This window comes from Peromyscus maniculatus, chromosome 6 (assembly GCF_049852395.1).
Source record: "Peromyscus maniculatus bairdii isolate BWxNUB_F1_BW_parent chromosome 6, HU_Pman_BW_mat_3.1, whole genome shotgun sequence".
NCBI lineage: Eukaryota > Metazoa > Chordata > Mammalia > Rodentia > Cricetidae > Peromyscus > Peromyscus maniculatus.
Genome location: NC_134857.1, coordinates 113,177,166 through 113,201,451, shown reverse-complemented (window position 1 = coordinate 113,201,451; position 24,286 = coordinate 113,177,166). Strand labels below are relative to the sequence as shown.

Here is a 24,286-nt window from a genome sequence, read left to right as displayed (position 1 = left end):
GAGAGCGGGGAGTCTGTGAAGCGTGTGTAGTATCTTGAAGAAGGTAAGGAAGCTTCAAGCCTCTTCTCTGTCTTATTTCAGTCTTCATATCTCTTCTTCCATAGCCTTCTGACTGATAGCTCCTTCATGGAAAATAGGCACATTGCCCTGAGCTTTGGGAGCTGCTCCTGCAAATGAATACCCAAGGAAAAGGTTGTGAAAGTTTTGATTGTAGCCTGTTGGTACAGTTAAAATGCCCAAGGCATCTAATGGGGGACCTGATAAAGGGGACCGTCTTAGGCCTGAGCTCTTGCCCTGAGACCTGATGTTCTGCCCAGATGCAGAAGCTATGGGAATTGAACAAAAGATGGCATGGTGGCATATTCCTGTAATCATGACACTTGGAAGGCTAAAAGAGGTTAATTTTGACTACAGAGAATTCTGGGCCAGTCAGGTCTACATAGAAAGTGAGTCTATGTCATAGAGTAAGAGGGCATATTACACCAGCACCAGTCTGCATCCTGGTTGCTTGTCAATGGTGAGAGATGTTCATGCATCCTGTGGGTCACATAGTGGTATGAGAGCCAGGGAGAAACAGGCAGTTGGATTTTGTTTTTGCAGCACAAGTATTTTAGATTTTTTTTTCTCCCCTGCTCACATTCTAAAGGAAGAAGGATTCCTCTATCCATCTACTACTCTGTGTAGTAGATAGAATCTAGATAGCTGAGAAAGTCACTGAAGAGGGGCCTTTAGAAATTATGACCAGAAAACTTTTGAGGTTATTTCCTGCCTCTCCACTCTTAACTTGGTGTCCTCTCTAAACTTGCCCGGGCTTCTAGTCCAGGTCTATAATTTGGTTATGCATGATATTCTCTTGGCGCTTCAGCCCACCCAGCTGAGGAAGACCCGTCACACTGGATCTCCCTTTCTGTGAGCCTTACCAATATAAACAGTGAGCTCTGAGGTGACAGCTGAGTCCTTTCAGTGACGCCAGAGCAGCTCCAGCCATGTTGTGGGTGGATAGGACACTTGCTGCCTTTGACTCCTTGGAGCTTGAAGTCCTTGGTTTCTCCAGCTTGCTTCATCCCTTCCCTTGTAGATAGCTGTACAGTGCAGAGCCTCTTGTTGGGGAGACAGCTTCCCTCTGTCTGGGATAGCATTCCACATGTGACTGTGACTCAGGGACTGCACATGGCATCTGCATGTTCTCCTCAGCTGCTCGGCACTGACTGAGGCCTTTGACTGCACAATCGGCTGTCAGGGTTTTTTTTTTTTTTTTTTTTTAACTGAAAAGTTTTCCAAGACAGCAGAGCTTTGTGCTCAGTAGCATTCCCTATCTAGCTTTAGAAAAGAGCTCATGGTTGGACTCCGAGCAGTGTGGTGTCTCAAAACTTTGTATCTGAGTTTGTACTAGTATCGAATATATTCATACTAATATATTTATGAATTTTTGTTTTTCAATCATTTTAAAGTATGTGCTTATGATATTTCTACTTGTCCATGCTTTAATTTTATCCATGGATGTAAAAAATGATCTCATGAAAGGGCTCTATTGTTGGATACTGCTTTCAAAGAAACTTAAAATAGAAAGCATACTTGCAAGATAAAGGAGTAAGGGGATAGGAAGGGGGATGGGAATGCACACCTTTAATCTCAGCACTTCTGGCCTTTAATCTCAGCTGTTTAAGTAGAAGAGAGGCAGGTAGATTTGAGAGACAGCCTGGTCTACATGAGTTCAAGGCCAGCAGGGATGACATGAGACCCAGCTAGATAGACTCAAGTCTTATTTTAGGAAGCTTTTGAATTTGAATTTTTTACATTTCAAGTTGCTAGGATTAAAGGTATTCAACCATGCCTGCCTCAATTTGAATTTGTCTTTCAAAACAATTTCCTCTCACTCTGTAGACCAGGCTGGCCTTGAACTTACAGATTTGAATTTTTTTTTTTTTTTCGAGACAGGGTTTCTCTGTGTAGTTTTGCGCCTTTCCTGGAACTCACTTGGTAGCCCAGGCTGGCCTCGAACTCACAGAGATCCGCCTGGCTCTGCCTCCCGAGTGCTGGGATTAAAGGCGTGAGCCACCAACGCCCGGCCTTGAATTCCTTTTTTTAAAAAAGATTTATTTATTATTATGTATACAGTATTCTGTCTGTATATCTGCAGGCCAGAAGAGGGTGCCAGATCTCATTACAGATGGTTGTGAGCCACCTTGTGGTTGCTGGGATTGAACTGAGGACCTGGAAGAGCAGTCAGTGCTCTTAAGCACTGAGCCATCTCTCCAGCCCTGAGATTTGAATTCTGAAGGTTGAGCTTCAGAGTTAAAAACTGAACCATAAGTAGTTTAAGCATCAATACAATGGTTCTCAACCTGTGGGTCTCCACCCCTTTGAGGGAGCGTCAAATGACTGTTTCACAGGGGTCACATATCATATCCTAAATATCAGATATTTACAGTTCATAACAGCAGCAAAATTCCAGTTATGAAGTAGCAATGAAATAATTTTATCGGTGGGGGGGTCACCATAACATGAGGAACTGTATTAAAAGGTTGCAGCATTAGGAAGGTTGAGAACTGCTACATTAATTCATAGTAATTCATAAGTAATCTGGAAATTTTACATAGACCTTTCTAGAAAGGGTGACTAGATATCAAATCCCAGATCTCAAAGCTTAGGAACTGATGCTGTAATGTGTGTGGAAATTAAGGCAAAGATTAATTTATGGAGAACTGCTTTTTCGTAACTATGAAAGCCTTTTAGTACAGAAAGAGTAAAGAATTAGTGGTGCAGGGGCCATGGTTCAAAGTGTACTGTAAGCATCATTCAGGCCATCGCTTCCACGCCTGTGTCTGCATTAAGAAAATAACAGAGTCCGGGGCAGCAGTGGCACCACCTCAGGAGGCAGAGCAAGGTGGATCTTCTGTGAGTTCGAGGCCAGCCTCGACTACAGAGCCAGATCCAGGACAGGCACTAAAACTACATAAAAAACCCTGTCTTGAAAAACAAACAAACAAACAACAACAACAACAATAATAGTAATAATAAAGGAACTGAAAAATGATAGTCCAAGGTGGCAGCTTTGTCCTGGTGTGCCTCCACAGCTGGAAGAGTCCGACTGTTTTCTCTCTTCTGGGAAAGTCACTATGGCTGTCTTTGACTTTGTGGTATTCTTTTTTTTTTTTAATATATATATTTTATTTTACAATACCATTCAGCTCTACATATCAGCCATGGGTTCCCCTATTCTCCCCCCTCCCGACTTTGTGGTATTCTTAAATGCATTATTATCACTGTGATAGGAATGGTAGACAATGTGGTAAAATGGTAGGAAATTCCCTTAGCGAACACTCAAATGGATGGACTCCCCTAAACCCAAAACAACTCACTAGGAGTCTCTGGGATTCCCCTCACACTTACTTTCAATTTTCTAGTTATTTTTCTTGTCTTTAGGTATAAAGGGCACAAAGACTAGATTGATTTTTACCATGAAATAAGTTCAAAAAACTAAGTACTGTGTTTTTATTTGGCCACTTTGTTGAATGAATCTTGTAGTCTTAGTTGCTGAGCATGCGCAGTCTCTTCCTGGCAGAGATTAACAGTGAAGTGGCCATGGGTGAAACATGGGTCTAAGCAAGCCAGGTAGCATTTCCAGTGAATCCTGAAGCTTGTGGGTAACGCAGCATGTGTTTTCCTCTTTGGTGTCTACCTGAACTTTTGACATGGCGATCTGCCGTAACAAAAGACAGCAGGACCCTTGATACCAACGAAAACAAAGGCTGCTGAATGCTCAACTGTTAGCAAATCCATCTCAAATTCAAGTGTCTTAGAATCAAGAAGGAGATAATGGGCAAAGCTATTAAATTTTAGCTAGGGGGAGAAAAGCGTGTGCCAGCTTAAGGTCTTCTGTTTTTCTCTTTAAAACAAGGTTTCTCTTGTGTAGCACTAGCTGTCTCTAGACTTGCTCTGCAGACCAGGATGGTCACAAGTCAGACCACCTCAGACAGCAGATGCCTATTTTTGCCTCCCAATGCCTCCCGTATGCCGCCATGCCTGGCTCTGAATTTGGTTTTAAGAAGTCATAATTTGCACATAATAAAGAAAAATAGATGGCTTATACATGATGTGCTTGTTTGGGTGAAGTCTGAAGTCTGTTGTTCACCATGGTTGTTTGTTGATATCAGCTACATAATCAGGATTCATTTTGATTAACAGTAGTTGAAGTTTGAATTTGTTCAGAGCAATGGCAGGGTTCTGTATTCTGTAGACAGGAAGGAAACGTGAAATGTATGCTTTACACAGGCTGAGATACTCTAGTAAGTACAGAGTCCTCACTGTCACTGGTCCTTCTCATCCAATAGTCAGCTTGATTGATTAAGGCCAAGAGACCTAAATATTTGCTCCCTATGAATTGGGTTGCAGCTAATGTGAGCCATTTCCAACAATTGTATGTATTATACTAAATACCTTTGCTGGGATGGTTTCTTCTCACATTGAAATTCAGAATAAAAAATGGACCCTGTAGTTTTTTGTTTTGCTTTTAGTAACTATAAATTTATAGTCTTTCTGTCTCACTGTTTCTATTTCTTAGAAAAAGGATCTTACTAACTCTATAGCCCTGACCAGCCTTGGAGTATGTAGGCCAGACTGACCTTCTAGAGATCGGACCTGCCACTGCTTCCCAAGGGATGGGATTAAAGGTGTGCCCCACCACACCCGGCTCACCTTGGCCACAGGGTAGGTGAAAAGAATTCCTCAAGCCTCAAGCATAGCCAGGCACACCTTTAATCTCCCAGCAAGTGGAGGTAGACAGAGTTGTCTGGTCTACATTGTGAGTTCTCAGGCCAGATATGGCTACTTAGTGAAATCCTGAATTTTTTTTTTTTTGAGGTTTTATTGTTTTTCTTTTCTTCATATGAAAAACAATTATTGTTTTTTCTCCCGGGACAAGGTTTCTTTGTGTAGCCCTTGCTGTCCTGGAACTCATTGTAGCTAATATTGAAGGAGCTTGCAGTCATGATGATGGTGAGTGGGCATTGAATTCTGTGTTTGTGTGAGATAATTATAAGGATGAAGCTAGAGGATGATAATGTACCATCCACAGAATTATCTCAGAGCAATCTGGACCACTTAAGAATTTTTGCATCCATGTTCATAGAGGAATATTGTAACTTTTCTTTGGGGGCTTTATGTGGTTTGGATATCAAGGTAACACATGGCTTACATGAAACAAACTGGACAATGTTCCTTTTGTTCTATTTGTGAATAATTTTGAGGATCTTGGAGAGAAGCCTGGGCCTCTAGCAGGGGAGGCTCTTCTCAACACGGAATAGAACCAGTGATAGAGGAAACCCTGTGGGGTCACATCAGATATCCTGCATATCAGATATTTATGATTCATAATAGTAGCAAAATTAAAGCAGCAATGTAATTATGTTTGGGTCACCACAGCATGAGGGACTATATTAAAGGGTCTCAGCATTAGGAAGGTTAAGAACCACTAGTCTAGACAGATGCTTGGAGCTGAATTTACCCATTAAGTATAATGAACTTTCTCACCTTGGTTTACTTTGAACTGTCTTTACAGATCAGTGTACCTCTGATTGAAATATGATAGACTAGTGAAATTACACATTTATTTACAAAAATACAACTGCTAAAACAATAGTTTTTGCTAGTTGCAGATGTTGAAATGATTTCCTTGTCTATTCAACAACACTTGCCAATAAACTTGGCAACTACTGTGAATCTTCATGGTTCCATTTTTGTTTGGGTCTGATGGTATGACTAACCATGATCTATTCTATTCTAATTAGGAGAAAGCAGACGGTACTGACCAGCAGACCACGCTGGTGAGGTGTATTTGTTTAGGTTTTGGTTTTTTGAGACAGGGTTTTTTCTGTGTAGTCCTGGCTGTCCTGGAACTAACTCAGATCCATCTGCCTTTGTCCTGCCCCCCCCCCCCCAGTGCTGGGATTAAAGGCATGCATCACCACCATCCAGTTACAAACTTTTTACTATACTCAACAGTTCAATAAACAATTAAGTTGAACCAGTGAGAATATGTGTATACCGTAAGTGTGCCTTGTATAGTGATGCATGGGATATAATATTTGCTGTACATGAGGTATACCATGAGACATTATAATATCTAACTTTCCTCAAATGGGTATCAGTTCTCTTCAATCTTATGACTACTTACCAACCCATATTAGAAAACTAATGAAAGAGCTTTTTAAACATTGATTGACCCATGTTTATTACTGAAAAGCTCAAGTTCTTTATTCGGTGCATTGCAACTTCTACTAAAAAATTTAATTTAGCTGGGTGGTACTTTTAAATATTTATGAGATTGTTAGTTATGTGGTAGTCATCTGAAAGACGTGTGTGTGTGTGTGTGTGTGTGTGTGTGTGTGTGTGTGTGTTTTATCAACTTGGCACAAGCTAGATTCACCCAGGAAGAGGGAACCTCACTTGAAGGATCACTGCCATCAGATTGGCCTGTGGTCAAGTCTATGGGGGCATTTTCTTACTTGCTAATTGATTTAGGAGGGCCCAGCCCACTATGGGCAGTACCATGCCTAGGCAGGTGGGTCTAGGGTATATAAAGTTAGTATAAATACTCATTTTTAAAATTAAAATGTATATGTGATAAATCATCCTAGTATTTAACTAATGTTATAAAAAAAAAAAAGCTGAAGCCAGGTGTGGTGGCATATGCAAAGGCAGGTGGATCTCTGAGTTCAAGGCCAGCCTATTCTACAAAGGAAGTTCTAAGACAGCTAGGGCTACATAGAAAAACCCTGTCTCAAAAAACAAAAACAACAATTAATGAAAAATAAGGGGTTGGGGATTTAGCTCAGTGGTAAAGCCCTGGGATCAGTCCTTAGCTGGGGGAGAGGGGAGCAAAAAATGTGTTAATTTTCTTTCATGTTTGGTAACCTTCCCAGAGCCTGCTCTTTCTACATAGCCCTATCTCAAAAAAAAAGTCACTTTCTTTTTTAATAAATTTTTTTTGAATAATTTAACTATTTAATGTGCATTGGTGTGAAGATGTCAGATCCCGAGTGCTGGGATTAAAGGCATGAGCCACCACCGCCCGGCTCAAAAGTCACTATTTCAAAAGTTGTTTATGTATAAAAATTTGACCAATTTGTATGCCTTCACCGAGAGAGAAATACTGAGTTAAAGGAGAGACAATTGAATACATTAGAACGCCTGTATAAATGAAAGCCATGACAAACTTTCTCCCACAGTTTTTGACATTAAAAGCTCACACAGGTAAGGTACATCTAAGTTTCAAGTGGTGACAATTTATACTCATTCCCCTTCTCCCTAGATTCTCAGCACCTCAGGAGTGATGTATTTAAGCCAGGCGTGGTGGCTCCTGTCTGTCCTCAGTACTGGAGGGACTAAGGCAGAATTTTTGCCAGTTCAAGGCTAGCACGGGCTATATAGTGAGTTCCAGACCATCCTGAGCTACAGCCAACCTTTTTATTGTTGTTGTTGTTAACCCTTTATTTTTACCATGTTGTGCATTTTTTACATTTATGAATTAGCATATGCATGTGGGCACATGCATGCCACTGCGCTTGTATGGAGGCTAAAAGATAATTTGTAAATCAGTTTTCTCCTTTTATCATGTGGATCCTGGAGGTCAAAGTCAGGTCCACCAGCTGGGTGGCAAGCGCCTTTGTCTGCTGAGCCACCTTACCAGTCCATTATGCACATTTTCTTACTGTTTTGAGAGAAAGTCTGTGTAGCCCTGGCTGGCCTGGAACTCGCAAAGTCCCCCTGCCTCAGCCTAGGATTAAAGGCGTGCATTACAACAGCAGGTCTGAGGCAAACAGATCTAGATAACAAATTCCAGGCCAGGCAAGACTACACAAAACATTTAATTAAAACTGCATGAATTATTCATCTAAATTGGGGTTATAATGTATGCTATTCCATGGAATGCTGGTTTTGTAGAGTGTTCTATAAATGCCCCACCTGTGCCTGTGAGAGGTGCTTCAGAACGCTCACTGGCTGCTTCTCAGCACACGTGGTGGCTACAACCATCTGTAACTCTTGTTCCAGGGGATCAAATGCCCTATTGTGGTCTGGATTGAGGGAAATTGTTTTAATCAAACTCAATGGAGGTGTTTAACATGGTGAAGAATTTAATATATTAATTTTTCTTTGTACTTAAATTAAGTATTTCTGGGAGGTAGATTTTTTTAGGAACCAACTCATTGTTTGGCTGTCCATGATACTGTCGCAAACTCCCTTGCTTCATAGGGGAATCTGTTTGCTTAGGGATTGCATTCACTGGTCAACTAATTCCATTTCTTCTCCCAGGAGAGTACAGATATGGACAGCAAATTGATCATCTGAACTGGTCATCTGCATTTGCCTGTTTCAGATCTCCCTCTTCCTTTGTCAACTGTTCCAACCACACTCTTTAAAAAGACATGAAGTCACTCTGACCTGTATTTCAATGAAGCCCCAGCAGATAATTACACTAACACTACAAATTTCAGAGAACTATAATTGTATTTAAAAACATTTTAATTCCCATATTTATTAAGTCTCTCTCTTCTCTCTCTCTCTCCTCTCTCTCTCTCTCTCTCTCTCTCTCTCTCTCTGTGGGGGGTATTTTGAGACAAGGTTCTTTTGTGTAGCCCTGGCTGTCCTGGAACTAGTTCTATAGCCCAGGCTTGCCTCATCTGCTTACCTCACCTGCTTCCTGAGTCTCTACCTTTTTCTGTTTGTATTTTGATACCATCTAAAAGGTATCATTTAGCTACATAATCTTAAAATGTTTATTAGACCTTTCAAGTTAGGGTTGTCTTTAAGTGTGTAGGGAACCTATTTCTAGATATGTGGTTACCCAAGATCTCTTTTCCTATGCTTACTGGAGGATTTTTTACTCAATTCTCTTAATAGACGAACATGAGAACAGTCTCAACTAGTCTAGTCTGACCTTGAACTCCTCATCCTCTGCCTCAGTGGAATGTTATGGTTTTAAGTATGTACTATGGCCAACCTATTTTGCCTGGCTTCCTTAGGACTGGCATGTAGTGAAGTATCTTGAAGCATTATAGCCCATGATGGGCAATGCATTTATTGACATCTCATACTGATCCTTAAGAATATCCCTCTTATTCTCAAGAGTCACTCTGTAGCCTTAATGAATGCATGGTAATCATTTCCAAGACAGGAAGAAGAAAAATGACTAGATTGTCACTGATGGCAGTCAGTCAATTAAGACGAAATCAGTATGAGGGTGGAGCTGTTCAAGTTTGGACAAAACTTCTCAGACCCAAATGGCATGTCATTTGAGGCAAAGTAGCAAGCAGAATATCTTTGAGAAAGAGCATATTTCATGAGTATGATAGCATGTAATTCTCCAAATTCATATGTTGCAACTATTCACTATAAAGTTTTTCAGTAAAGGAGGCATTTTATTTCTATTTCACATTTAAAGTGAAGCTCACTTTGGACATGATAATTCAGTTAAGTCAAACACTTTCTGCATTTTGTTCATGTATTTTGTTTTGCTTGTTATTTTGATTTGTGTTTTAGTTTTGTTTTTGAAGATAAGACTTCATGTAGCCTACTCAAGTTTGCCATGTAGCTGAGCACAGCCTTGAATCATCCTGCCATCACCTGATAGATGCCACCAAAACCAGCTTTCCCTTCCTTCCATATTTTATTCCTTCCTTGACTTAGGAAGGGGAGAGATGGTACCTATATTAGGAATCAGTGCATTGATTTTTTTTTAACAACCTAGTTAATTAAAATTTATTGTCATTCGCCTCAAATTTCACTATATCAATGATACTTGTTCTAAGTACATAGTATTTAATAATGCCATCTATAACCCTTCCCTGAAATACTTAAATCTGCATAAAATCCCCTATTGCCCCTTCCAGGACTCTCTCAACATTGAGTTTATTATTTCTGTTTGAATATCAGATTAACAAGGCAAGGATATTTGTCTCCTTGATTCAGTGATGTATTGGTGGCTACAACAGTGCCTGACAAAGGAGTCTATTCAATAAATATTTGTCATTGAAGAAAGAATGACTACCAGGATAATTGTCATTGCTTAAAAATACTGAATAATTATAAAATATCTATGGAGTTCTAATACTGTACTACTAGAAACCATTATATTGGATTTACCTGATCTATAATTATCTAGTTGTCCCATAAATACACTACAATGGTTTTCCCTCTATTCTGTTCTTTCTCTGACTTGACATTTCATAATGTTTTAAACTCCCTTTCAAGCTTGTACCTCAGCCCCAATATCTGCTGGCTTTAGAGAATCATGGTCTCACGTTGACTATGTCCTCTCTCCCCTCCCCTGAGATAGGGCAGACCTAAGGGAGAATTGAAAGGCACTTAGAGCTCCTTGTGTAAACCAGGAGGCAAATTTCAGGGCTCCTGGATTTGTGACTGACCTTGTTAGTTATTGGATGTCCTCTGTGAGAGATAGGTATCCAAATCCAGTCTCTGTCTCACAAACAGATTCTTCAGATAGGATGCCCCTGGTATTAGAACTTTCTCCCCTTTATCTGTTTATTATCATGTCAGTATCCATTTCAGTTTTGCCCACAGAGTCCACCCCATAGCCTCTTTCTGCTGTGGGGAGATGCCTTGTCCCTTGGAAAGATTGATTCTAGATAAACTATCAGCAAACTTACATATATATAATACTTTGATTTTTTAAATTGAAAATTTTAAGCACTGCATGAAGAATAACCATAAGCAAAGATAACCTGCTTATGGTTAGATTCTAGTGAGGAGTGGAGTGAAAATGGAAAATTTGACTCTCAGTTTATGGATTATAAATATGCTTGTGACATTCCAACTAGATTTCATTTCCTCTCAGCCTGGTTAGTTTTTACAGACTGCAAATACATTCACTTTCTAACTGGCGGGTGGCAGTCTGAAGTGGAGTGATCTCTTGCTTCACTATTAGTGACACCCTTCTCCCTGCATTTGCCTCTTTCAGATAATCTCAAACTATTAAAACTCATCATCTTATACTGCTAAACCTGGGCATGAAATGGTCCCAATGAGGATTCCTAAAAATCCCAACAGCCTCCCCTCCAAACTGTGGCACCCCAGGAAGGATGGATGCATGTGAGTGTGTGTGTGTGTGTGTGTGTGTGTGTGTGTGTGTGTGTGTGTGTGTGTGTGTGTAAGCTCATGTCCAATCAGCTTTAGAAAGGACCTTCTCCGAGGATGTTGACATACAGATTTTTTTCTTTTTTAATTTAAAATGTTTACATGTGGCTGTTTCATCTGCACATACAACTGCACCACTTGCGTGCCTGGTGCCTGCAGTGGCCAGAAGAGGGCATCGGATCCCCTGGACCTGGAGTTAACAGAAGAAGATCGTTAGCCATGTGGGTGCTGGGAAATGAACTTGAACCTTGGAAGAGCCGCAGTTGCTCTTCACTGCTGAGCCATCTCTCCAGCCCCACACATCCTTTTTCAAGAGATGAAGAGCATGCCAGTTCCTCTTTACTAAATGCTTTTACCAGATGGGTGATAGTAAAGTCAGCGTCACCTCATGTTCTCCGTATTCATCAACACGTCAGACTACAATCTAGCCTGTTGGTATTGGCTTTATAATCTCAGCTGCTTGGTTGAAGCAGGAGGATACACAGTTCAAGGACTATCTAGGCTCCTGAGCAAGTTTCAGGCTTGCACTGAAAAGTTAGCAAGAACTTATTTTGAAATATAAGATAGGGTGGGAGATGTGCTCAGTTGATAAAAAGTGCTTGGCTACCCCGCAGTGCACAGAGTGGCTGTGATGGTGCACACCTGTAATCTCCTCTGCTAAACAGAGAGTTCAAGGCCAGCATGGGGATGAACAGAGGCAGCTGTTTACTTCATGTGTGACCCGTAAGTTTTTCTTAGGCAAACAGTAGGAACCACACTGACATCAACTAAGAAAAGTAAGCTAGGGCTGCTGAGCTGATGACTCAGAGGTTGAGTGTGCCCACTGTGCTATCGAGGACCAGAATTTGGTATCCAACACCTGTGTCCAGTCACTTACAACTCTGATACCCTCTGCTTTCCTCGGTACCAGCATTTACATGGATGCCTATTACCCAGAGCTGGGGGAGTGGAGATAGGATTCTTGGGGTTTGCTGGGCACTAACTGATACAGTTCCCTGCCTCAAGAGAACAAGGTTGAGAGTAATAGAATAGGGTCCCTGGTATCCTCTTTTGGCCTACACCCCCCCCCCCACACACACACATACACAAAGCAAATAAATAGAGATACAAATAAAATCTTCTTAAAAAGGAAAGCAAGAAAGTTAAATGGCAGGATTTGGTAGATTGAGAAGAAAAGACTCCAAAGCAGCATTAGGGTTACAGGAGCCTTGTCATCAAGGACACTCAATAGTCATGCATGATGTCCATTGTCCTGTACACTTTGAGATGGGCTTACTAAGTAATCCAGGTCACCTTTGATGTTTGGTTCTCTCAGTCTGGTTCTAGGGTGATGGACATTTACCACCACAATATGGCTCACTGAACATATCTTGAATGTATAGTTGACGTAAATTGTGTTCTACCTTGTTAATAAGACCATAACATTGTTTTGGAGATTATTGCCATGTATGTAAGAAGTGTAATCAAATGTCTCCATGCCAAGAAATTATTCCTAACAATAAGTTTACTAGAAAGAATAAAACTTGTCACTGGAAGTGACAGGGTGACATAGAGTGATCCCCTAAGGCTAATGACAGAACATGGACTTGCATTCCCTGTCCATAACCAGCCATAAGTGTTTATACCTCCACGAATCTGAATAGATTTACACACAGACATGGTTCACCATTTGATGGCTGTGTGTGTGTGTGTGTGTGTGTGTGTGTGTGTGTGTGTGTGTGTGTGTGTATAATATTAGGACAAAGAGTAAAAGGAATATTTATAGGAAAAAAATTACTGCCTTATTGTATAAATGTATTTGTACTTTTAGAACTGGAAAATACATATCGCCTACTAAACCAGTAAGCCAAAAAGAAAACAAAAAACCCTCCAAATTTTGAGCATCATCTACAGCTTTCTATGGTGAGAGATATGGCTACCCTCTGAGTGATTTGGAAAGAGTCAAATGGTGCGGAGCTACATTACAACGCTAAATGCACATTGGTGAAATGAGATGCTGATCCATTTGCACACTAATGTGCTATTTTTAAGTCATGCATCATAGTGTCTTGAAAGAGGACTGTCATAATTATGATGGATTAGACTGCAGAGTCAGCCCTCCGTGCAGTAATTGTTTCACAGATGCTGTCGATGTGACTTGAATTTATAATTAATTATTGTCACAGGCAGGAGAAAGCACAAAATTAAACTCATAGGAAAACTACGATGGCTAAGACCTGCCTTGTCTTCAGGAAACCAAAAGGCTAGCTACCCCTCAAAAAAGCAGTATTTTAAATGGAGATACATTTTTTGTTGTGATTTTTGAGACAGGGTCTCTTTGCATATTCCTGGCTGTCCTGGAACTCATTATATAGACAAGTGGTAAGATTAAAGGTGTGCCACCATGCCCAGCATAAACATGCTTTGTAAACTTGGACCTCTGGTCAGTCTGTGACATTAGCTAATATTATGGAATGGGAATGGCCATAAAATGATTACACATTCCTATATTTCTGTTAAATTACTGTCGTATAATTCTAACCTTAAACTTTCAACAACAAAAGGGGATGTATCTATAATATAGTTGATATAACCACTACTTTTGGTTCCTCAGACAGCCGGGCATTGTGAGGAATACTCAAGGATAAACATTAAAAAATATATATTGTGTATTGTGTTTAGCCTGCATGTATGTCTGTGTGAGAGAATTGGACCCACTGGAACTTGAATTATAAACCGTTGTGAGGTGCCATTGTGAGGTGTGTTGTGAGGGTGCTGGGAATTCCCATCAGCAGCCACCACAGTGGCACACACCTGTAATCCTAGCACTCTGTGAGACGGGGGATCTTGAGTTCAACAGTATCAGAATAACTACAGGAACCTCACATTCCATATTTTAAGTGTTTGCATTTTATATTTATTTCAAACCATCTAAGGAAATGAAGCCCTGGTTAAAGATAAATAAATGCCCATAAATCTGTTAATAACTACAGGTCTATAGACGTGTATTGAACTGCCTTTAGAGCATTAATACTAAATAGGCAAACAGGCCCAAATAAAGGCAAAATATGAATTTAAGGTCAATATAAAATCTCCCCAAATCATGCATTTTCATGCTATGTGATGGGAAGCTGAGAGCTGTCAGTACTTCTGCAGGGTCCCAGTAGGAGCTACTATTTTCAAACATAAATTCTGGTTTCTCAGTATTCACATCTGTAAAGTGGGCAAACAATGAAGTCCTTTCTAGTACTCTGAAATGCTTCATACATAATTTGGACTATTAATACCTCATGCCCTCGCTCATATTTGAATGTCACCTGAATGTCTTTCAAAGGTGAAATGCCATTCAGTGATTCTGAGTTCTTTGTTAAAGTAATTCTGAAAGCCAGAGGGGCTATCCGAGTATATATGCTAAGCTCAGGGAACTTGCATTTGATTTCCAAATAAACTAATAGTTGATCGTTTTTCAGTAGCCCTAGGTATAAATTCTTAACAGAAATTGGTGGTGGATTTCAATAGCCATGACCCCTAAATGCAACTCTCAGCGTATGGTTATTCGATTTTTTTTTGAAGTGTAGCTGTTAAAATATGAGCTGTCGCTGGGCTGTGGTGGCACACGCCTTTAATCCCAGCACTTGGGAGGCAGAGGCAGGCGGATCTCTGTGAGTTTGAGACCAGCCTGGTCTACAGAGCAAGATCCAGGAAAGGCGCAAAGCTACAAAGAGAAACCCTGTCTCAAAAAACCAAAAAAAAAAAAAAAAAAAGAGGTGTCATGTAAAGCAACCCTGGGAAGCTTAGCCAGCACCCTAATTTTGATTGGCTAGTAATGTCCTCATGAGTGACATTGTCTAATCCCTCTTACAAAATTGCTGCTCAAGCTGGATATGATTGCCAGCATGGGCTCCAGAGTGAGCTCTTGTCTCAAAATTATAGTGATGATGATGATGATGGCATTGCTTCTCAGTCTAAATGAAAAATGTCTTCATGGAGCAAACAAGATAATATAAATAAATGGTTGCCATCTACAAATCTCCAGTAATTGCATTACTTTAGAAGTGTCTAATCTCATAAATTAAGCAATAGCTATTTCTGGCCATTCACTTATAAAAGCAGAAAAGAATAAATAAAATCTATATCTGTTATTATTTTCAACTGAGGAAGGAAATGCTATGAGTTTTCCTGTAAAACATGGTTGAAATTTAATCCTCACTGGGTAACCGAGAGGGTAAACTTGGTATTTAGAGGTATATTCAGGTGTATTTAGAGGTATTCAGGTATATTCAGAGGTGATAAAATTGGGATCATGGGGTGGGGTCCCCATGATGGAATCCCATGATGGCAGTGTGTGGGTCAAGTGACAACCTGCAGGGGTTCTAGGGTCCAGCCCAGGTCTTTTGGGATGGGGGCTTCATAACGAAGAGGAAGAGACCAGCACACACAACACACATGGTTCCTGCCTTGGTGACGCCATGCCCTGCACTACCTGCAGACAAGAACAGCAGGCAGGCTGTTCCACTTGAGAGGGAAGAGCCAAAGTAAGCCTCTAACCTGCCCCACCCTGTGCTATTAGCAATAGGAAGTGGACTGAGGAAAATCAGGCAAAAATAACTAACTCCAGCAAAAGTTTATAGTTTTTTGAAAATGGTTCCTTGTTTTACAGTTTGAAAAATAACTTAATATCTTAACTGATTTTTTTAGGTAAATATCTCAAATACAACCCAAAGATTCTCTTAACCATGACTTTGTCAGCTTTAAAAACCAAAACAAAAGCCTGACAGCTGCAGCATCGAGACTTCTTCATTCTCTCTGATTGATACGAATACTGCCCAAACACGCATGATTGAAAGTACAAACGGCTACAGGATCTATAATAGTCTGAGTATTCATATAAGTGTGGCTTAGGACTTACTAAAGCCAAAGGCAACATCTCCTTTTTTATCCTCGGACCCGGGAGTTGTTTCCCTGAACTATTAGCTTTCCACAGCTACTGGGTTTACACAGGAAATGAATTCTTGCCACAGAGTACTTCTGTTTAATTTGGTGCTTAAAACTGCTGTTGTGTTTAAACCTTCATATTAATATGAACTTCATTTTGTTACCTTATTTCTTTGGAGCTACTATTATTATGTTTAAAAGGTTTTTGAGCTTCATCTATTATAATTTTTACCCTGACACTTTAAAGAAAGAAAATTACATGGAGTGGATTATGTAATGTATTGAATGTTTAAAATACTTGAGTTCATAGCTGTAAAATTAGGTAGGACAGCACTGTGTACAGAGCCTCCAGTCTTTTTTACCGTCAGGAATGTACATTTGTCTGTAGCTGTAAATAACAGTTGATTGCTGTGTGTGTGGATTGGTTGGTTGTACAGTGGCCAAGAGTACATCTTTTCCTTCCTTCCCCTCCCCCAACCCCAGAACAACCCAAAAGAAATAGGATGGAATACATGATGTGGAACTTGACATTTCCCCAAAAGGGAAAATTGGTTCTGTTTACTGACATCCAACATATAATTTATTATTTTAATTTTTTGAGACATTTGTTTTTAAATTCACTATGTAGCTGAAGACAACCATGACCTTGATTATCCTGCCCTCACCATCCTCTGGAGTATTAGGACTATTTGTTACCTGCCATCTGCCCGGGTTAATGTGGTGCTGGGATCTGAATGAAGCCAGCCAGGACTTTGTACATGGCAGACAAGCACTCGACCAGATGAGCTACATCCCTAGCCCATAATGGATCTTTTCAAAAAATGAGATATTTACATTCTTATTTTTTTCAGAGAGGCTTGAAATCCAGTGGTTCTTTTCATTCTTATGCCACATTTCAACTTGGAGTAATATATATATATATATATATATATATATATATATATATATATATATATATATATATATATATATAGCAAGGGTGCAGGAGTTGAATGTGACCATGTATTCATGTCTATGTTAGGTGATGTCAATCTCACCTGTCATTTGAAACATAGAGAAAGATACCATTTTTCTTTGTCCAATGAGGAAAATCTTTCAATTTTAATTTTATTAAGTAATGCACACTTAAAAGTATAAAGACAATTAAAAGCAATCCCCTTCCCATTTTGCTGTTCTTCAGCTGCTTTTCCGCCCATTTATGTATTTGTTACTCAGGTTTTTTGTTTTGTTTTGTTTTTGTTTTTTTGGCTTTTTTTTTTTTTTTGAGACAGGGTTTCTCTGCGTAGCTTTACGCCTTTCCTGGAACTCACTTGGTAGCCCAGGCTGGCCTCGAACTCACAGAGATCTGCCTGCCTCTGCCTCCCGAGTGCTGGGATTAAAGGCGTGCACCACCGCCCAACTGTTACTCAGGTTTTGTGTATGTCGAAGCATTCTCTTTTTATGCAGCAAAAAGTTAGAAATCCTATATAGTTCATCAATAAGATCTGTAAATTGTTGGGACAGCCATTGTTGAAATGAGTAAGGTACCTTCCTACATTTGCAGACGGAGGTTCTAGGTGAACGCTAGTGAGAAACTTGGGGACATACTAGAGTGAAGCTGCTGCCCACCAGGCTGGCTGCCGTCCTTTCTCAGAACATCTAGCTGTGGGGTGTATTTCCTTCCCTAACTTTCTTTCACTCTTCAACTCTGTCCTATGGCGATCTTATTGCATATACATATAGAGAGAGCTTTTATAATTTCCTCGTTCTGCTACAACTGCCATATTTTATTGCCATAAAGTTTCGGATTGCTTTTATGTTTTGAGGCTCTAATTGCATTTTGGGAGCTACTTTACTAAATCTTTAGAGGTGATGACAGCATTTTAAGCAGGTTCTTCTCATTGACCAGTGTACAATATATTTATTATCTTTTTGAGACAGAGTCTCAGTATACATATAGCCCTGGCTGTCCCGGAAGTCCTGTCGACTCATCCATCCCCCTAACCATGTGGAGTTAAACATGTGCCCTGCTAAATCTAATAATAAATCATTTTAGTTTTGCTTTTCAGCATTTCTATCTTATTTCTTCCTCTGTTCCATTTGTCTTGTCTAAAGAGTAACTAACCACTAACCTAATATGACACTGTTTTAGTGCAGACAGAAAATAGTGTTCCCCCCACTAGGTGTGTGCCACGACGGGTGTAAAGTCAGGGGACAGTTTGTAGGACTTCACTCCTCACCTGGGTGCTGGAAATTAAACTCAAGTCATCAGCTTAGTGATGAGTGCCCTTAACGCACTGAGTCATCTCGCCTGCCCTAGACAGGGAATCTTCATTCAAGTTGGTATCTTGATTAAAGTGGGCATCTATCTTTGTTGAAAAATCACCTAGAAGTGGCATGCTTGGAGGTGTGTGTGTGTGTGTGTGTGTGTGTGTGTGTGTGTGTGTGTGTGTGTGTGTTTCAAACTGAGTGTTGAACCTGGGGAGAGCTTCCTGCATGCTGCACATATCACCTTGCACTGACTTCAGTCCATAGCCACATGGGTGTCTTAAAGCTGCGTCTTTCACCGCATCACCCCATAGTATATGGACAACACTGAAATGAGATGTGATGTCCCTCCCTGTTAAATGGAAGAGTTTGAAAACCATTGATACAGGTCAGGCAGAACTAACCAGGTATGATGAGGAGGGAAGATGCCGGAATTAGATTTTAGAACATTCTTTTTGATCTTTGATAACAAATTGGAGGCAGCCTTGAAGAACTTGAGGGAGGATCCAGTTTCAAAGAACTGTTACAGAGATTATAAGACATAGAACTGAGTGGATTTTAATATAGATGATTCAAGGAATACATAGGGAAGCAGAAATGACAGTTCTAGTAAGTGATTGGACAAACTGCTGGAGAAAATGATTTTTCTCTGATACTACTTACTGGTGAAATATAAACTTCTCAAAGAATCTAAGATTCCATTATTCCTTTTCTCCATGCTAGGAAGACAAGAGTAGCTAGCTGTTGGCTGCTAAAACATGAAAATGAGTATCTAGTTGCTATATGTAGGTATTGGTGGTGTTGTAATGCCTTTTCAATTTCTGTGTCTGTGTTCTTTAGGATTAATTCAAAGGGCAGCCTTGTGGATGGCCCCGAAGCAAGCCTGATGGAACAGGACAGAACCACCCATCCTGAGGGTAACAGACTGAGTCCATTCCTGATACCATCACCTTCTCCCGGATGCCAGACAGAACCTCAACTCCAGATTGGAAGCCTGTTAGCAGAGAGACATCATCCAGAAGAAGTAAATGCAGACATCAAGTGGCAGTCTTCTGAAAGCTATTACGGAATACCCCCCATGAAAGGCAACCAGAGCAGTTGTGAGAGTCCAGACACCATAAATGAAGGCAGAGGGTATTCCAGGTGCTTGCAAAATCAAGGGATAAAACGCACTGTCAGTGAACCATCTCTCTCTGGGCTCCATCTGGACAAGAAATTGAAACTAGACCAAAAAGCTAAGGGAGAAGGTAATAACTTCGGGGAAAGCAAAGAGAGAAACCCAGGTGAAAGCAGCCATCAGCCAAATGTCTCCAGTCTGAGCGAGAACAGAGAAGCTGTGCCCTCTGTAGCCCAGGAAAGTGCAGATACAGCCATCGATAGTGCCCCGACTTGTAACTGCAATGGAGTTGAAAACACAGAGTTGTGGATTCTCAAGAATCAGGAAGGGGAAAATGGCAGGAACATTTTACTTAAAAACAAGGCTGTGCTAATGCCTAATGGTGCTACAGTTTCTGCCCCTTCTGTGGAAAACACACACGGTGAACTCCTGGAAGAAACAGCATCTCAGTGTTGTCCAGATTGTGTTTCCATTACAGTGCAGAATACCACATCTCATGTAAATGCCCTGACCAGTCGGGCTACTAATGAGTTGTCTAGTGAGATCACTCAACCATCGCATACCTCAGAGCAGATCAATTCCCCACAGACCTCAAGCTCCCAGCTGCCTCTGGAGCCAGCTGCCATGGTGACTGAGGCCTGTGATGCTGATACTACCAGCAAACCAGCTGGAGTGCTAGGTACCTGTCCCTTCCAGAAACCAGAACACCAACAAAAATCAGTTTTGGAGATAGGTCCATCTCCTGCGGAAAGCAAAAACATCCAAGGAAACATGAAGCTATTTGCTGAAGAATTCTGTTCCAGTTCCAACAGTGGTTTGCAAGCTTCTCATGGCAGCTCTGAACAGTATTTAAAGCAAAAGGAAATCAATGGTGCTTACTTCAGGCAAAGCTCAGTGTTCACTAAAGATTCCACTTCTGCCACTACCATGACTCCACCATTACGATTGCTTCTTTCTCCGCCTCCCGTCGTTCTTCAGCTTCCTTCAGAAGGAAAAGGCACTCTGAATGACGGGACTTTGGAAGAAGAACACCACCACCCCTTAAGTAATGCACCTCTCTTAAGGGAAGGGAAAATAGAACATCAACCTAAGGCGTCATCATCTTGCCAGAGTCCGAATCCCTCTGTGCATACATCCAACCCCTCATTGATGCTTCCAGAAGGGCATCAGAATAATGGTGTCTCAGTGCGCTCTGAACAGACAAGAACAATGTCAGAACATCTCAAGTATTACCCACCAAATCATGGCCACAGTGGAGACTTACAAGAGCACAACCTGCATCCGATGGGACACAGGGAACGAGAGATTCTGAAGGATGAAAACAGGGAACAAACCCAAGATTCAGTGCTGGCAGCCCAGCGCTATCTGAAACCTGGATGGATTGAACTGAAGACCTCTCGTTTTCTTGAAGTGCACCACAAAAATATAAGTCAACCACAAAAATATAAGGATGCAATGTTTCAATCAGTCCTTCGTTATCAGGCCAGCCCTTCCAATCAGATGTCCTCTAAACAGTGCACTAGAAATTTAAACATGCCAGGAGGATTTGCAAATCAACCTTACATCCAGAAAACTGCTCAGCCAGAGCAGAAGTCACAAATGTACCAAGTGGAGATGAATCAAGGACATTCTCCTGGTATGGGGGACCAACATCTACAGTTCCAGCCAGCTTCATACCAGGAGTGCATCTCCAAGGCAGACCCCTCTCCTGGCGCTCACGTGCTGGCCCCAAGTGCTCCTCTCTTTCATTTCCAGCAAAGAGCAAATCCCTCCAGTGATGAGCACTTGAATCAACAGGCCACAGAGACCGAACCATTTTCAAACTTTTTACAGCCTAAGCCTCATAAGCAGGCAGCACAAACACAAGCATCCCAGAACTCAAATCTCCCTCAAAGCTGCCAGCAGCAGCAGCAATTACAGAGGAAGACTGAAGAACAGATGCCTCAGACTTTCTCTCACCTCCAAGGTAGCAGTGATAAGCACAGAGAAACATCATGCACCAGCCAGATTAAAGTGGAAGAATGCTATAGTACTGAAAACCAGTATTCAAAATCAAGTAATTTCCAGACTCATAACAACACCCAAGGGGGGGTGGAGCAAGTACAGAATATGAGTAGTAAAAGTTCTCCTTATGTGAAGACCTTAAAATCAAATATAAGCAAGTTACAGACTCCCTGTTCAAACGATACACACCCAGTTCCTGAACATCCTGGACTCTTTGCAGGAAATAAGACCCCAAACCTGCAAAACATGCAATACTTTCCAAATGATGTGACCCCAAATCAGGACATTCATCACAGGTGCTTTCCAGAACAAGAACAGAAGCCTCCACAAACCCTGGCTCTGCAGGGATTTCAAGGCAAAAGCCAAGAGACAGAGAGAGCAAAGCTAGCTGAACTTGCTCAGCAGAGGTACTTGGTGCATTATCAAGCAAAGGCACTCCCTGTGCCCAAGCAAGGAGGGAGTCAGATGCAGATCCCTCCTCAGAGGGACATTCAGAAGCATGCTGCCCTAAGATTTCTCCTCTTACAGAAGCAAGAACAGCAACAAACGCAGCAATCCCAGGCTGACTCTTGTCCCCCTAATCAGATGCACAGGCCAATCAAGACTGAGCCTGGATCCAAACCCTCTTCCTGTAAACGCCCCGTGTCCGCACCCGAAGAAAAAATACCCAATAGGATAAAGCTAGAGACTTCCCCACCACGCTGTGATCATGGGGTGCCCAAGAGCATCCTTGAGACGATGGAGCAGCATCTGAAGCAGTTTCAGCTCCACTCATTGTTTGACAATGCGTCCCTGACTCTGACTCTCAAACCACAAAAACAAATCAAAGGAGAGACACCATCCACCATCACAGTTTGTCGGACCAAAACCGAAGCTGCAGAATCTGAGACCCATACCCCAGCTACAGATGAGACGCCAACCAAAAGAACCGTTGGTAACACTCTCAACAATCTTTCAGAAGTACCTATCAAGACTCAATATGATTTCCCATCATGCAGATGTGTAGGTAAGTGCCAGTAATATACTGAGGCACACGGTGTCTTCCAGAACTAGCTAATTATCTTCATATTTGAGAGTTTCTTCCTGCTGAAAGCTGGAGTCTGTCTGGGAGCCAATTGTAAAGGCTCATAAAAACTCGTTTTTGTCTTCACAGACATTTGTGTCATGCAAAGCAAAAACTTCACTTGAATCCAACCCCCAACGCCCAAAATACCCACTGAATATGTTCATTTTCCCCTCTAATCATCAGATCTTAAAAGCATAAATGTATTTTAGATCGTTTTTAACAATTTGTTTGTATATGTTAGAATTTTGTCTGCACATCAGAAGAGGGCATTGGATCCCATAGGACTGCAGTTCTGAGCCACCATGGGGTACTGGGAATTCAAACTGCTTGATCCGTCTCTCCAGCCCTAGATCTTGTTTTGTTTGGGTTTTGAGATGGGGTCTCCGAGCCCTCTCTGTCTTGTAAGTCACTGCTTAGATCAGCTGGCCCACCTCTGCCTCCCGAGTGCTGGGATTCCATGCGTGTATCGCCATGCCCAGCCTTGATCTATTTATTTTGACTCTTGTCTCTTAGGGGAGGCATATAGGCAGGAAAATTTGTTAACAGGAAAAACAACTACTTCCTCCAACTCATGGAGCTTTTTAAACAACAAAACAGTGCCATAAAACCATGTTTATAAAGTTAAAGATTAGTAGATTTCTGGGAATTGAAGAGGTTACTATCTTTAATCTTGAAAAGTTGGAAAATTGCAGTACCAAAGTTCTGAGTACTTAGTTACAAGGCTTTAAGTACTTAGTTAGCCCTTAGTGCTAAAGCATTGAGTACGTGCAGAAGCTCCCTTAGAAGCACTTAGTCCCTTCTCACTTAACAGTCTGTATTGGTTTGTGTTCCTTTTTGTGGGTTTCTTTTATTTTTTTATAGAAATGGTATTTTTTTTTTTCTGAGACAGGGTTTCCCTGTGTAGCTTTGGTGCCTTTCCTGGAACTCACTTAGTAGCCCAGGCTGGCTTCGAACTCACAGAGATCCGCCTGGCTCTGTCTCCCAAGTGCTGGGATTAAAGGTATGCGCCACCACCGCCCAGCCATAAATGGTATTTTTTAAACATGCCTTTTGTTAAGTTTGTGTTGTGTAATAGCTGTGCAGCTGGAAGACATCAATAGTACCTGCTCCCCACAGGTATAGCTGAAGACATTAGAAGAACCGGGTACATTACTGTCTAGTGCCCCCCCCACCATGTTGTACACAATGTACTGTGCGTCTACTTGGTAGGCTGGTGGGAGGAGGTCTTTCTGCCCTGTGTGTGGCTAATAAGTTGCCTCACAGAGCTAACATGTAACAAATGTCATAGCACCAACTTCTCACATTTACTCTTACAACTGGCCCTTTTACTGGACTCTCGAGGATTCCCTCGTAAAGTAATAACTTTAGAGCAGTGAAACTAGTTCTCATTAAATGTTCAGGGGAAATAGGAGTAGAATAAATGGACTCAACAAGTTGACTAATCTGGAGTGGAAGAGGACAAGATTTTGCAGTTTTCAAATGACAAGCATGATTCATGTTGGATTTTTTTTTTCTATTTAGAAAACTTATGTTGTAGTTTATTACATATTTTAATTCCTTTATTTTTATTTGGTTCCATATACTTGATTTAAAATAATTTCTTATGCTATGTCTGAAATGTACTGATAAGTTGTCAGTAGCCATTGTGTATGTATTACTTGGCACATTTTCTAATAGATCAAGCCACCAATGTACTCTAATTTAAAGGAAAAAGAATGAAAGTTACTTAGGGCCATTAATGTGCAGCTGGGGGATAATCTTTGGATGTAGCCTTAATACTTAGT

General features: G+C 41.0%; 1 protein-coding gene and 1 long non-coding RNA gene across 9 annotated transcripts in view; one reads left to right on the top strand and one right to left on the bottom strand.

Annotated features, from left to right (window-relative positions):
- The window catches only part of LOC143273994 (uncharacterized), an 88,839-nt gene that overhangs the window by 9,791 nt on the left and 54,762 nt on the right, over positions 1 to 24,286 (bottom strand). The window lies entirely within an intron of this gene.
- Positions 1 to 24,286, top strand: part of Tet2 (tet methylcytosine dioxygenase 2) — a 53,969-nt gene that overhangs the window by 9,896 nt on the left and 19,787 nt on the right. For all 7 annotated transcript variants that reach the window (XR_006073536.2, XR_013052375.1, XR_013052373.1 and 4 more), the window contains exon 2: positions 19,156 to 22,442. Coding sequence is in view for 2 of the 7 variants with exons in the window: in XM_006970351.4 (XP_006970413.1) it covers positions 19,202 to 22,442 (3,241 nt within the window). In the remaining 5 variants the exon portion in view is untranslated. The remainder of the gene's footprint in view (positions 1 to 19,155; positions 22,443 to 24,286) is intronic.